This window comes from Acomys minous (genome assembly GCF_964271855.1).
Source record: "Acomys minous genome assembly, chromosome: 18".
NCBI lineage: Eukaryota > Metazoa > Chordata > Mammalia > Rodentia > Muridae > Acomys > Acomys minous.
Window position 1 is genome coordinate 2854823 of NC_140501.1, and position 15213 is coordinate 2870035.

At 49.7% G+C, this 15213-nt stretch overlaps 1 protein-coding gene across 29 annotated transcripts in view; it reads left to right on the plus strand.

Annotated features, from left to right (window-relative positions):
- Positions 1-15213, plus strand: part of DOCK9 (dedicator of cytokinesis 9) — a 262679-nt gene that overhangs the window by 242475 nt on the left and 4991 nt on the right. For 19 of the 29 annotated variants that reach the window (XM_084767070.1, XM_084767085.1, XM_084767065.1 and 16 more), the window contains 6 exons: positions 2251-2373; positions 3221-3334; positions 3952-3987; positions 4707-4853; positions 7655-7865; positions 12708-12898. In XM_084767070.1, coding sequence (XP_084623196.1) covers positions 2251-2373; positions 3221-3334; positions 3952-3987; positions 4707-4853; positions 7655-7865; positions 12708-12898 — 822 coding nt within the window. The remainder of the gene's footprint in view (positions 1-2250; positions 2374-3220; positions 3335-3951; positions 3988-4706; positions 4854-7654; positions 7866-12707; positions 12899-15213) is intronic. The other 10 variants (XM_084767079.1, XM_084767081.1, XM_084767063.1 and 7 more) reach the window with 1 other exon arrangement.

The window sequence follows — 15213 nt, forward strand, 5'->3', positions numbered from 1 at the left end:
TCGCAGCGCTCTGTTCATTTTACAACAATGTGACTGTTACTCTGAAATTATACAAGCTCTCTTCTTATGCTTTCTCTTTTAGCCTTTCATAAGCAGGGGAACATGAAGAAATATTTGGCATGTTTAGTGTGCTAGACTGTCCGTTAGAAAAGTCTAGAAATAAAAGCACAACAGGCGTCTTTATTACATAAACGCAAAGGAGATGGGGTGGCTCTGGAAAGTTCTCTAGGTTCTTTGCGTCTGTTATGGTGGTTACTGTGGACATCTGGCTTTAATGAGCATTACAGTAAGGCCTGAGATTTTTATGAGCATTGGCGTGCAGAGTTCAGGCCTACAAATGACAGTTTTATGGTGTGTCGTAAATACGACATAGGAGTTAAATGGGTCTGGTTATGCAGTATCATCTGACAGCCTGGTTAAAATGACTGAAAATGATATTTTCATTGGTTCTATAAACTGTGGGCATTGGACCACTGATGAACATTAGCGTAAAGATGGGGACATTGTGTCATTCTGGAAGAAGTAATAAGAATGGGGGTGGGCACATGGCGTTAGTCTCCGTTGGCAGAGCGCTTCCTGGCATGTTTGCAGCCCTGTGCTCAGTCTTCCACACCGTATAAAACCAGGTGAGTCCAGCCTAGGATATGTAAGCTGTCTCAAAACAGTAACAATTAAAAAACAACAACAACAACAACAACAACAACCATCCCCCTCGCCCCTCGCCACCTGTGGCTGGCAGGACAGCTGGCCTGGAGGTCATGAGATCAAGGAAGCTGGTCCAGGCGGCAAAGGCTCAGGTGAGCCTCGCCAGAGGGCATGAGAGTAGAAGAGCTAAGCCTGCCCCTTGCTGGCTGCAGCGTTGGGTGAGCTAGGTGGGCCAGGGCTGGAGGGCTCGCCTGGTGCTGTGGGCGTGGGAGAGCTGGTGGGCTGACCGACTCAGCCTACCGCCCAGGCCCAGATCCAGGCTCTGAGTTGGCCCACCCCAGCATCTAGCCCACCTCTGAGCTGCTGGAGCATGTGAGGGGCCAGTTCTACACGTTTAAAGCTGCAGCATCTCCGTGACACAGGGCAGAGGCATCCCTATGAGCATCCAGGGCTGACAGTGTAGCAGGAGCCAGACCAATGACTCATTGCAATGAACATTTGCAAGTAAAGACGCGTGGACAAACGGGTGTACAATGGGGCACACTGTTTATTTTCTTCTGAGTGGGGAGTTTACAGGGGTGGAGGGCAGATATGAAGGGACAGAGAGATGAGTAGGATTGGGGTGCATGATGTGAAATTCACAAAGGATCAATAAAAAAGGTTTTTGTTTGTTTTAAGAAGAAAAAGATAGATGCTGCCTTCCAGTTCCAGAATTAGAAAAGAGACAAACACGTGTACCTTTTGAGTCCAAGCTATGGGATAGGGCAGAAGCAGGTTCTTGGCCATGAGGTGCATGCCAGCCCCAGGAGGCTCCATGCTGCCTCTCCTGTGCTCACCATTTCCATCCCAGCATTCCAGGCTGGGAGCCTGAAACTGACCCATCGTGGCACCGTGACAAACCAGTGGCTGTGGCTAAGAAAAAGGGTCCTGATGGTTACTGTACACAAGCTGTAGACAGTGTTGCTTCCCAACTCTAAGAGCTACAGAGGATGGAGGCTGTGCAAACTCTATAGGAGGCATTGCCAAGTCGGGGAGGGGGCGTTGGGGAAGTGGGTACCACCATGCACCGTCCCTAGACAACTTCAAGGCGTTTAGTTGGAGTTGAAGTCACGCCTGTGCCTCAACATTGTCAGTGTTCGTTCATCAGAAAGGAAAGAAAAAGAACGAGTGACAAGAGCTGAGAGCTTGTGGAAGCCTGCCAGTGTCAGGCTCCTGCAGCTATTCTGAACATTTTGTGTGTGTATTTTGTCTGTGTGTTTGTATACCACGTGCATGCAGTGCCCACAGAGGCCAGAAGAGGGCAGCGGAATCCCGGAGCCTCGGGTACAGACAGTTGTGAACTGGCCTGTGTGGGTGCTGAGAGCCAGACCCGGGTCCTTTGCATGGGTAATGAGCGCTCTTAACTGCTGGGCCGTCTTGGCACCAGCTGTTAAACCTTTTCAGTTTTGTATGCAGACATGATTTGGGGGAGAAAGCAGCCCCCTAAGGAACTGGCATAGTGTGTTGTTACAACGAAGGACTAGTCCTTTAAAGTTGCGTCTTACAAAGTCCACTGTGAGGAGTGCAGTGGCAGGCTGCCCATGTTCTCCCGTGTTCTCCGAGCAGGAGGAGCTGCTGGAGCTGCTGGAGCAGTGTGCAGACGGGCTCTGGAAGGCGGAACGCTACGAGCTGATCGCCGACATCTACAAGCTTATCATCCCCATCTACGAGAAGCGGAGGGACTTCGAGGTACGCCGCTGGCTGTAGTCCTGTCTGCCGCGCAGACCTCCTGCAGAGCCGGCACGCACCGCTCCAGGGATGCCCAGGCCCCTCCTAGGCAGGCACCCCGTGTCTCAAACTGTGAGGGTCCAACACTGGGCTTTAAGAGTTTCCCCTGAGTTCTGAGATTTCCAGCGCTCTTCTCCCTAAAGCCCTTCCCTGCGTCTGCATGGGGAAACGGCAGCCCTGCCATCTTCCAGGGTTCAGGAGTCAGCCGTTGCCCCAGCAAGCCAGGCAGCGGGTGAAACAACCAGAGGGTTTTCTCTACCACCTCCCATCAGGCTGGACGTGGGCTCCGTGGTGGGTGCTCGGGGCGTGCAATTTAGATAGAAAAGGCTGCAGTCCAGAAATGGTCATATGACATACACAGCCAGAGTATATTCCTGGTCCTGAGGAGTTGGGGCGATCAGAAAGTGCTTGCCTTGAAAGCCGGAGGACGCAGCTTCAATGCCCAGAACCCACATAAAAAGCTGGGTGTGCTTGCACGTGCCTATATTCCCACACCTGGAGGGACAGCGGTGAATTCCAAGGGCCCCCCCGGCCACACCCACCCTCCTGGGCAAGTTCTGAGCCAGCGAGAGACCCCGTCTTTAAAAACAAAAGCTGGACAAGGCCCAAGTAACACCACCTAAGCCTGTCCTCCGGCTCGCACACGCGTGTGTGCACACATTCACACCTCCCACCCCCGCTCACACACAAACACGCAGCTTTTTTTTTATTAAAAGTTAATGTGTTTGCAGCTGCATCATCACATTTGTTGTGTTAAGCATTATCTGCTACTTGCAAATGAAGACGTGTGCTCTGCTCCGCTTTCCAGAGACTAGCCCATCTGTATGACACACTACACCGGGCCTACAGCAAAGTGACGGAGGTCATGCACTCTGGCCGCAGGCTCCTGGGGACCTACTTCCGGGTGGCCTTCTTTGGACAGGTAAGCCTTCCTGCCGTTCTGTGTGCAGCTCCATCTTTTTACCTTCCTCCTGGTAAAGTGTTATCTTGGCAGTTTTCCGTTCCGTAAATGCTAATGTGATGAATTTGTCATGTGCACTATGGCTCTTATCTTCCTCCGTGGTAAACTCTACCTTTTTTTCCCTTCCTTCCTGTCCTTCCTTTACTACTTAAGGCAGCGGTAAGTCCCTCCTCCGTAAGATGTTCTTAGCATCTTCCTTTGTTCTTCTACTGTGGTTGGCAAGTTTCCTTTTCAAGTCTTGTGTGTATACTGTCCAGCCATTTCAAACTCCAAAAAGAAAATTAACATTTTATTCCATTTACAGAAATCATCAGTTTCCTTACACATCAATATTGCATGTTTTAAACCACAGTTAAGACCTCCTTTGCGCCTGTGTATCTCAGTCTGCGCAAGTAGAGACCGTTGCGGTACTCGGGCAGCCCTGTTGGAGGGGGGCTATTTAAACTTCAGTTGTAACCTCAGGCACTAACAGTATTAAATGGAATAGATTATCATCCATTGACTTAGGGTGTGTTGGTTTTCTATGAGCACTTTATAACCTTCAATTTATTCTGTTATTGTCTTTTATAACTTTATAGCAATACCAGTTTACAGACAGTGAAACAGATGTGGAGGTAATTACAGTAAATACTTCTAAAGCAAGTAACGTTAGTAAAATGACTGCCTCTAAACTCCCAGTTTGATGTGGGTGTTTGTTTGTTTGTTTGTTTGTTTGTTTCACTTTAGCCTCTTTTTTTTTTTACATATATTGTGTTTTTTATACCATTTTCTCTCTCCTTTTATTTTAGATAAGAAACTTTTTGAACATTAATTTCAAATATTAACCCCCAATCTGGACATTTTAATTTTTAACCTTTTTCACTTCCCATACAATTTTAAACCTGTGGGTGCACGCGGTGGGTGCTACACCAGTGGTGGCCGGTTTTCGAGAAAGCATTTCCCAGTTCCGTGCTGTTGACCTTAAGTGTTTTTCCAGCACTAAAGCACAATCGAATTCACTCAAACTTTATGTCCTTTTTTGCTCAACCTGCTCCAGACTTGATGTGTGTCCCTGTGTGTCACACGGTGCTGGCCATCCCCCGTGTGCCCTGCCTTTGGGAATGTGAAACAGGCTTAGACTATCATCAGCCTTCACTGAGCCCCTTCATTTCACCCGGCCCCTCATGCCTTGCACACGTTTGCACTTTTGTGTTTTCCTTGTCTTTGGGCCCTGGCTGGACGTTGGAGCGCCCTTCACGTTTGGACGCCTGTTGTTTGTTTTTCCGCCGGTTTGGCCGGCCTCGGGCACACTCGGGCACACTCGGGCCACGTCTGACTGTGCTTTTCCTCACAGGGATTCTTTGAAGATGAAGATGGCAAGGAGTACATCTACAAAGAACCCAAGCTCACACCCCTGTCCGAGATTTCTCAGAGACTCCTTAAGCTTTACTCAGATAAATTCGGTTCGGAAAACGTCAAAATGATACAGGATTCCGGCAAGGTATTCTGCTGCCTGATGAGCTTCATAGCAACTTGCAAATGTTGTGTGATTGGCTGTATAGCGGATGTAGTCACCGATGCGGGGACGGCATCGGGTAGCTGGGCTGGGGACAAATGCCTGTGTTCCCACGACTCCGCAGGCCGAGGCAGGCCTTGTCTGCACAGAGCCCAGGAACAGAAGTGTCCTCTGACCATGCCATTGACTTACTAGGGTCTGTCTGTCTGTCAGTCTGCCTGCCTGCCGTCTGTCCCTGATGCTCCAAGGTTCTGTCCCTCACAGCGCCTTCCCTTCACCAGGCGTCTGTGACCTGACTGCACCGAACCGAGTCGGTCACTCTCCAGCTAGAGCGGCTGAGGAGCGCGGCCTTCTCCAGGGCTCGGCTCTCATGAGGACCCTGCCCAGACCTCCTAGGTGTGCCGAGCATTTGTGTATCCCGCCCTGCTCAGACGAGGGCCAGGGAGCTGAGTGTCCCTCCTTCTTCGCATGTTAGAGATGTCCCGGGTTTAAATAAAGGGACTGCGGTGACGGGTTCTGCTGTAGATGTGACAGCTGCCTGGACTCCCCGCAGCCGCAGTTGGGAGCAGCAGAGGAAGATGACGAGTTCAAAGCCTGACCTGCAGACCAGACTCTCCCTGTCTTTAAAAAAGCCAATCAGCTGTGTGCCTCATCTTTCCAGCAGTGAGAGGCCTGCTTCTTTATACGGAGACGTCCATAACCGTTTCTATTCCTGAGCCAGATCCTAGCATCCACTTCCCAAGAGCCCTCACTTTCTCCAGTCTCCTGTGCAGATGAGCAGGGAATTATGGGAAAGGCAAGGAAGCCCCAGGGAGCGGCTGATGTCAGCTGGATTCTGGTGGGGGGGAGGACAGAACAGCCCCTCCCTCACTCCATGCCAGCCCTGCTTTGACTGAACCAGTGGCCTCCTGGGATGTTTCCACATCAGTCTCTGTAGAGGCAGTCCTCAGTTGTACGGAAGGACCCAGAGGAGAGCTCAGCTCACAGAGACTTGGGCTCTTTGCTCTGTCCCTCTCTCATCAGTCTTAGGGTCCCGTGCCGGTCCTCTGTGGGCTCCTCGGGGGTGTGCCGATTTCTGTGTGCCTCATCTGTGGAGCCCTGGGTTAGCACACTTCACCAAGACAGGTCCACAAGCTGGCCTCCAAAGCTCACTAAAATCTCTCGCCTGCTCCCGCCTTCCCCTGGGTTCCCGTGGTAGAGAGGAAGTCGTCTTTAATAGATTCAGACGCCATCCTATGATTGTCGGGCCAGGCGGAGGCTCGGTGGTTTGTAAAGGAGCTTGCACGCAGGCCAGAGAGTTCACTCTCCAGCTCCCACGGAGTGGCTGAGGGAACCAAGTCCTAAGAGCTGCTCTCTGGCCTCAGTGTGCATGCACACACTCGCACGCACAGGCACAAACGATTAAGTGAATAAACAGTACGGTTGTGGTGGATTTCTCAGGATTTTTCCTCTAGCCTTCTGCGCTAAGTGCTTTCTTGCTGACGTCTCTGTCTTTTTCTAAGTGTGTGCAGAGCAGTGAAAGTGTCTCTGCCTGCCCCCACGGACTCTGGAAGCCATTAATTCCATGGCCATTTTATTGCTGTAGGTTAAATACAATTAGAATGTGAAAAATTGATTTGCCTCGCTAATGTGAATCAATTTCTGTCTCCTGTGGAACATACCTGTTTAATTTCCCGTTGTGTGTCAGACACCAGAGGACCACCAGCTCTCACAGTCTGGTTGCAGAAACATCCCACGATCTGGGTTAACTAGAAAGGAGGCTTAATGCTTAAATGTAAACTCTGCTAATCTACAGTCATAACTAAATGAATTCGTCTGCAGCTCTCACCGTTTCATTTAATCTGACAACCAAGTAATAATAACTCGGGGCCTAACATTTGATCCTTTTTCCTATCTGAGTGTATCAGGTGGTTTAAAAACAAATACAAATTAAAATGGAAAAATCCAGACTAGGGCAAGGAGGGGGTGGACCCTGAGCAAGAAAACTGCCAGGGTTTCTTCAAGAGCTCAGTGTCCTGGAAATAAATGGGGAGTTCTAGGTTAGTCAGGAGTGGAGAGGCAAGCCTGGGCAGTGACTGACTCTATAACCCCGTCACTTAGAGGGTCAGGGTTCAAAGCCACACTGGGCTATGTGAGACCCATGAGATCAAGGTGGGTGGGGAGAAGGAGAGAGGGATCGAGGGACAGACAGACAGACACTTAAATGTGAAGCCTGTCTATGTGACACTTTTAAGAGAATTAGATGACCTGATAATTATATAATTATATATATACACATATATACATATATATATATATATAATTATTGTTAAGTGCCATAGTGCATTGTGTGTTTATAGAGAAAAATGTTCTCCTTTCTTAAGAAGAAGTAGGCACACTGTTTACTGTGAGATGTGCATGTGTGGTGCAAGCACGCATGTATGTGTACGTGTGTGTGTGTTTATAACAGCCTGAAAGCAAGGTGCACTGACACACAGGTGAAGGTGTTGTGGTGAAACCCGTTGCCTTGAATGCTAACCTGAAAAGTCAACTTAAAAACTGTCTCCACACGTCTGTGTGTATGTACATGTGTTTGTGTGTGCATATGTACACACATGAGTATGTGAATCTTCTCAAAACAACTGCAGCCGTATGGTGGCAGTGCTGATCCTGGCGTAGAGCGTGCATGGTCTTTTACTGCTTTTTCTAACCTTCCTAAGTTTTTTTCTCAAAATGTTTTCTGATTAAAAGTTTAGACTAGGAGGATTTGCACAGATGGCAGCTGACTTGTTCTTGTTGGATTCAAGGTCAACCCGAAGGACCTGGACTCCAAGTCCGCGTATATCCAGGTGACCCACGTGACCCCGTTCTTCGATGAAAAGGAGTTGCAAGAGAGGAAAACGGAGTTTGAGCGCTGTCACAACATCCGGCGTTTCGTGTTTGAGATGCCCTTCACCCAGACTGGCAAGAGGCAGGGCGGCGTCGAGGAGCAGTGCAAACGCCGTACCATCCTCACGGGTGAGCCTCCCCCTCCCTGAGCAGGCCACGGCTCTTGCTGGAACAGGGGTATCTGGTTCTTTTGTTTTGTTTTGTTTTTCGAGACAGGGTTTCTCTGTGTAGTCTTGTCTGTCCTGGACTCGCTTTGTAGACCAGGCTGGCCTCGAACTCACAGAGATCCACCTGCCTCTGCCTCCCAAGTGCTGGGACTGAAGACGTGCGCACCACCACACCCGGCAGATGTCTGGCTCTTAAAGAAATAAACCAAAGGCATCAGGAGATGGCCCAGTGGCCAAAAGCACCTTCTGTTCTTCTACAAGGCCCAGGCTCAATTCCCAGCACCTACATGGTGACTTACAAACATCTATAACTCCAGTGTCAGGGGACTGAGGGGACTTGACACCCTCTTCTGGCTTTCTCAGGCACCGATATGCACAGGGTGCACAGACACGCAGGTAGACAAAAGACCCATACACGTAAAAACAAATAAATCCCAAAAGAATTAAAGTAAGTAAACTCAAAATACAGGGCTGGGGAAATGGCTCCTCAGTTATGCCTGCTTCCTCCCTTCCATACGGTTTGGTTCCCGGCATCCACAGCGGGCTACAGCATTTGCCTTGACTGCCTTTCCACAGGGTGTGACCTCGTCAGGCACACATGTGCCCTGTAAGTACTCACCCATTGACACACACATACATGTACACACATACACACACACTCGAAGAAAAAATAAAATTAAAAATAATCTTTGGTATCCTACAGATTTTTTTAAGTGATTTCTGTGAGAGAAATGAGATAAAGGTTTTAAGACACACAAAAGCTTACATGTATAAAATGTCCCCCACTCTTCCTTTTAAGAAAATGTGTAATGTGTTGACCACGTTGCCCTCATGAGTGTGAGCTCACTCTCTCTCAGCAAATGTGTGGTTTCCCCAGTGCACACCTGGGTACCACGTTCTTACCAACCAAGAAAACATTCTTGTGATGAGCAGTTTCGCTGCTGTCTGCAGAGCGATAGCAACGTCACTTTTGATCTCTTAGATCAGCAGCTTCAGAGTGCTCTGGAGCCACCAAGGTCAGCTGTTCTTGGGAATTTGATCTGCAGATTCCCAGGCTCTCCCACCCCGCCCCCCAAATCTGCTGAATCAGAACCCAGGGGTGGCACCCACTGCCCTCCCGGAGATTCTGGGTGCCGCTCGGAGCTAAGAACTGCTGCTGTAGGAGAAACCCAGCTCACTGCCGTGCTGGGCACTTTATCGTGAATCTTGATTCATAACAGGGTGTTCTTCCCGGGCGCATACTCTTCCGGGTTATGGTTCACGTTCGTTACAGAACCTTCTAGATTAGATAAACAACGTGAGCTGAGCTCTCTATCACCAAAACAGGACAAAGAGTAACTGGCTTCAAAAAGAGGCACAACAGACACTGCCCTGTCGGTTCTGAGAACAGCCACTCGCCACACCTTAAGGGCTGAGCGCACAAGTGCCTGGCCTGGGCCTCCGCAGACCTGGGTCCCTGCCTTGTTGTGTGGCCTTAGGGAGATTGCCAAACCTCTCTGTGCCTTCTCATTGTGTTAAATAATCCTGTGAGTGCAGACGGGAGGGAAGGAGTGTGCTTGGGGCGGCCAGATCCCACCCGCTGTCAAACTCTTTACCTTCAGGGCTGGTGAAGAGCAAGAGGGATTACGGCGTGACGCAGCGCGCCAGAAAGAGGTGCAGGGTTTGCCGTGAGCTGCGTGAAGTGTGGGAAGGGCGGCTAGCGAGATGAAGCAGCAGCTGGGGAACCGTCTGTTGTATAAAAGCCACCGGATGCCCGTAAACTCCAGGGCAACCTTTAAAGAAACACACGCAGCACTTTTGGAGACTTTGGACCAGTCTTCCATCTAGGTATTGGGCTCCTGGGGCCTCTCGCTGTATCGCTGCAAGCCTGACCTTTGGCCTTGCAAGTCCTCCCGGAGCTCTGGCCTTCCCGCCTTCTGCGCACAGTTCCCAGCCGGGTGGCTGCTGGAAGGAAGGATCTGAGAAAAAGCCACAGTTCTCCTGCCTTAGGCTCCCTGGGTGGATGTTTCCGGACCCGCCCTTCCTCTCTTCCCAGTTACTGTTACCAAGTCCTGCAGCTCTCTCCCACTCCACTCAGCTGGGCAGCCTCTGTCCGCCCAGCCTACTGCCCAGCTGGCACATGCAGGCTCCGCCTTCCCGAAGGGCCACACACCAGGGCGCTGGGCCGTGTGTAATTGCTATGTAGTGGCCTGTTCCAGTACCACCTGACTGTCCACCTCTCGGGGCCACTGTGCTCCCCCGTGCAGTCATCAGCAGTAGTGCACGCTGCACTGAGGCCTGTCCCCCAAAATGAGGTCTGTGGCCTTGTGCCGCTCACATCTCAGCCATGGAAGACAGCGGGCAGTCACCAAGGGGGTGTCAGAGCATGCTGACAGACGCCAAAGAGATTGGCCACGTGGTGGGGAGGGGTATAGCTTAACGGGGTCCATCGGGTAGGACTCATTGAGAATGTGACATCTCCTTGCGGGAGATGAGGGGTGGCCAGGATGTCTGGGCTCTCTAGGGATAAAAGAGCTGGAGCCAGGGTGTCTGAGGGAGAGGAGACGGGGTAAAGCCAGCAGGAACACCACGGCGCGGGGACCTCATGGACCTGGGCACAGGCCTGGAGTTTTCTCTGCGTGACACAATGGTACCTGACTGTGGCCCCTTTTGTGACACAATGGTACCTGACTGTGGTCCCTTGGAGTCTAGTTCCCGCCTACGAGGCGTGGGCGGGACTTAACCCTGAGCAGGAGCAGGTAGGTGGGCACCTCACACACAGTCTGGTGGCTCTTTCTCTGAAGCAACAGCGCTACCTCACCATGTCACAGGTGCTGGGACACTCATGGGCCGGAATGCATTCTCCTCACAGCTAAGAGTGGAGTTCCTTCATGTGGACAGCAGCCCAAGGCAGGCATGACTGTGGTCAGAGTACCACTTCCCTGCAGCGCACGGCCGCACAGGACTTTTATTTAAAGGGGGGAGTTGGCTTTGTGCAAAGAGGATCCATCAATCCCACTGTTGCCACTCAAAAGCTGTTGCATCCTCAAGGTCACAAAAGAAATTCTAGACAGGATCCTCAGACTAAGCAAAATCAATCTGAAAATAGGATGTGACCAGTGAGGGCGCCTCCTTTGCCAGCTTTGTCCAGTCACTGGTGGCCCGTCAGGACGGGAGCTGGCCCTGGCTCCCACTGGGGAGAAGCCTCTCCTGAGCACACTGCCTAGCCATTTACTAAGGAATTTAAGCAAAGCTTCTCTTATCTTTTGCTTGTTAAAAAATAAAATAAGGGGCCAGGTGTGGTGGTGCTCACCTTTAATCCCAGCACACAGAGCAAGCAGATCTCTGTGAGTTCAAGGCCAGCCTGGTCTACAGCCACAGCTCTGAAGTGAGAGCCTGTCCCACAAAAACAAGAATAAAATAAGGGCCTGGGAGAAGGTTCCGTGAGTAGAAGCATCATTGCGTGTGTGGGTGACGACCTGAGTTGGAGCCCTGCATCCCACAATGTGGCAGGAAAAACCGACTTCTATACAAGAGGCACACACGCACCATGGTGCGTGCACCTTCCCCAACACACACACAATTATAGAACAAACTTATCAAGTTATGTGTGCATTTCTAGTAGCAAATAAGAATATTACAGGTGGTCCTGCAACAAGATAGAAATGCTAAACACTTGAATTACTAGCATTTACAGACGAAAAAAATATTTTATGTGCATGAATGCATTGCCTGCATACGTATATGTGCACGGTGTTCCCACCTGGTTCTCAGGAGGTCAGCAGAGAGCATCAGACCCCTGGAACTGGAGTCACAGGTGATTGTGAGCCGCCATGTGGTGCTGGGTACAATCGCTCTTAGCCACTGAGCCATCTCTCCAGCCCCCTGCTTTTTTCTTTTTAAATTGTTCATTGTTAAGCTGCTTGGTGTTGATATGGTCAGGTGTCTTGTTAAAAATAAAAAGTTTTATCTTTTAGCGGAGAAAGTGTGAGAAATTATAGATATTTTTATATTTCTTACCAGTGGGCGTTTTCAAACACCTTTACCGTGGGCACAGTAGTTCCCATCATTTGGAAATTTCTGGTTCATGAAATGCTTTGCTTAGAGATGTACTGTCTTGTTTTAGTTTTTCATTGATATCCTAGGTTTAGAAAGGTTTGTCATGTGATTTAACATTGTTCTTCAGAGGAAAGGGAATCTTCTCCAAAATCTCCTATGGCACTATTTTTTTGGACTCAATCTGCTCAAAACTGTTTAGTCTTATTTTGTGTGTGAGTTTTAGAAGCCATCTTGAACTATTCGTTTGAATCTCACAACTTCCAAGGAGGGCTAGGGCACTTACAGATAAAAGAAACAAAGAGTAAGAAAGTTTTTTTTTCAAAGATACACTTTGCATGTTCAAGGGATAGCAAGTAACCAACTCGGTTTACCTTATGATATGACTGTCACCTCATGAAAGGGCTGGAGAGCTGGCTCAGTGGCTAAGAGCGCTGGCTGCTCCTGCAGAGGACCTGGGTCCGGCACCCAGCACCTGTAACTCCAGTTCCGGAGGATCTGACACCCTCTTCTGGCCTCCATGGGCAACACACACAGGAAGATACACAGGAAGGAAAACCACTCATACATATAAAACTAGGAATAAATAAAATCTTAAGCATTCAGTATTAAAAAGGGAAACGGTGTCCCAGTTCCAACGAGTGTTAGCATATGACGTCGTCAAGTTCTGAGTTCTTAGCTGTAAAAATAGACATGGTAAACATTTCCCTCAGCAGTAGGAAAGGCCCGTTCGGACTGCGCCATAACTCTGGGCCCCGTTCCTCTGCAGCGATCCACTGCTTCCCCTACGTGAAGAAGCGGATCCCCGTGATGTACCAGCACCACACTGACCTCAACCCCATCGAGGTGGCCATTGACGAGATGAGCAAGAAGGTGGCTGAGCTCCGCCAGCTGTGCTCCTCTCCCGACGTGGACATGATCAAGCTGCAGCTCAAGCTCCAGGGCAGTGTGAGCGTGCAGGTGAGCCAGAGAGCCGCTCGGGTACAGGGGTCCCCTTCAGCTTGTAGGCTACAGTCCTGTCACACCAGCAAGCCCTATCGTACCTGCCTCGCTCACCAGGCAGTTCTGGATTCCCCAGTGTGTTGTCTTCCATCGTCAGAGGGAGCAGTAGGTTTAACTGCCCCCAATCCTGCCCCCTGCGTGGCGGCTTCACTGAGCTGCCTGCTAGAGACGACACCCTCTTCACGGCTCCCTGACTTTACAGTGATTTGCAGAGTCCTGGGTTCCCAGTTGGCAAGATGCTCTTAACACCTAAGAGAGATGGCAGCAGTAAGCGTTCCCAGAAGCCACTGGGTCTGAAAAAGTCCCTTAAGGTGTTTTAAATCGTTGATTTTTGAGGATTTCATGAATACAGTCCTTGCACCATCCCCCCCAACTCCTCACATGCCCTTCCCTCCTCCTCAAGGTCATGACCCCTGATTTTCACATTACTACGCACACGCATTATGGCCTGCTGAGTGGTTTAGTGTGTTTAGGGCTGAAAAGATGGCTTCTCTCACTCTCAGTGCCTGTGGCTCTTTATCCAGGGTGGGGCCTTGTAAGATTTCCCCATTCCTGTTGGCAGTTGCTGTGTCATTTTTCAGCTTTTACTTTGGGCAACAACATTGTTGGGAAGCTACCGTAGCTTGTTTGATTGGTTGATTGATTGATTGATTGATTGATTGTCCTTTTAGAGAAATACATAGCATGTGTGGTGACACCTGGAACCTAGCACTGAAGACAGGCCGAGGCAAGTTAGCCAGTTGAGAATAACCTGAGCTACATAGCAAGCTCTATCTAGGCTAGCCTGGGCTCCATACCTAGGCCAGCCTGGGCTTATACCTAGAAGTCTGGGTCCACTCTATGTTTTCCTCCTTTGTTCATTATTCACACTCAGATCTGCAATCCAGCTGGAACTGGTTTTGTATTTGGCACGTAAGGAGGGGTAAAGATACTTTGTTTTCCAGCAGGATTTGGTGGTACGTGCCTCTCCAATCCCAGAACTGGTGGCTGGAGTGTTGCTGTAAGTTTGATGCCAGCCTGTAGTACATAGTGAGACTCTGTCTCAAAATGAAACCAGAGACGAGGGCCTTAGAGGTTTGCCTGAGACTGCAGGGCCCTGGGTTTGATCCCCGACTGTATAGATTGCCCTTGGCCATGCCTCGTACTCCAGCACTCTGAAGGTCAAGGCAGGAGGATCAGAAATTCAAATCCTCAGTTCCATAGACATTTGAAGCTACTTTGGACTATCTGAGACCCTCTCTCAATAATTTTTTTTCTGGGCATGGTGGCACACTCCTATAGTCCCAGCACCTGAGGTGACATAGGCAGGCGGATCTCTGTGAGTTTGAGGACAGCCAGAGCTACACAGAGGAAACCCTGTCTCGAAAAAAGAGGGAATAAAATGTTTTGTTTTTTTACTTTTCTCTATTATGTGCTACCTTTCATTGAAAAATCGTCTTTGATCTAGATACTAGTTAATGCATATATTGTTTGTAAAGCGTTATCAAGCTATATGCTTAAATGTTCTTTTTCTTAAAGTCTTTTTACCTAGTTAACTACTAACAAACAAGTTTTAAATCAGCTCCCTGAAGTGACCAGCTTTATGTGCACATAAGGAATTCAAGCAAGCGTCTGCTCCTCCGTGCATCCCTTGAGCTCACTGTTTTCTCATCCAAGTGCAGTGTGGCTGCGAAGGCCGCACAGACATTCTCCTGTGCAGCAGGCTCAGCACCAGAGAGTCAGGTTGTCTCTGCCTCATCAGATGCACACGTAAAGAATCAAACAGCATTGACCACAAAAATATTTCTAGATATCCCCAGTCACCTTCCTCACACCCTGCAACCTTAAATGCCAAAGTAGATTAGAAAAGGAATCTCAACATTCCAGCAGCAGCATAATTGTACGACAGGCCCAGAGGCCACATTGGCTGTAGCTAAAAATGTCACTGAGTAACTCGACCTGGGCACACACACAGGAGCCTCTCTCAGAAGGCCAGTGAGGGGCAGGCTCAGAGAGGCTGGACTTTCCATGGTGACCTTTGTGGTTCTGAATGTGGCCAGTCTTTGATCTCCAGCACAACTCAGCTCAAGTCAGCAAGAGGCTTGGCCTGGGGCACCTGTGCAGTCCCGAGGATGGACAATGCTTTGGCTCTGTCTCGCGGCTGTAGAAGCTGGGATGTGGCTCAGTCAGTAAACTGCTTGCTATACAAACTGAGTTCAGATCAGCAGCACCCATACCTATAATCCCAGCACCGGGGAGGCTGCCTCAAGACGGCCCTAGTTCACTATCCAGAT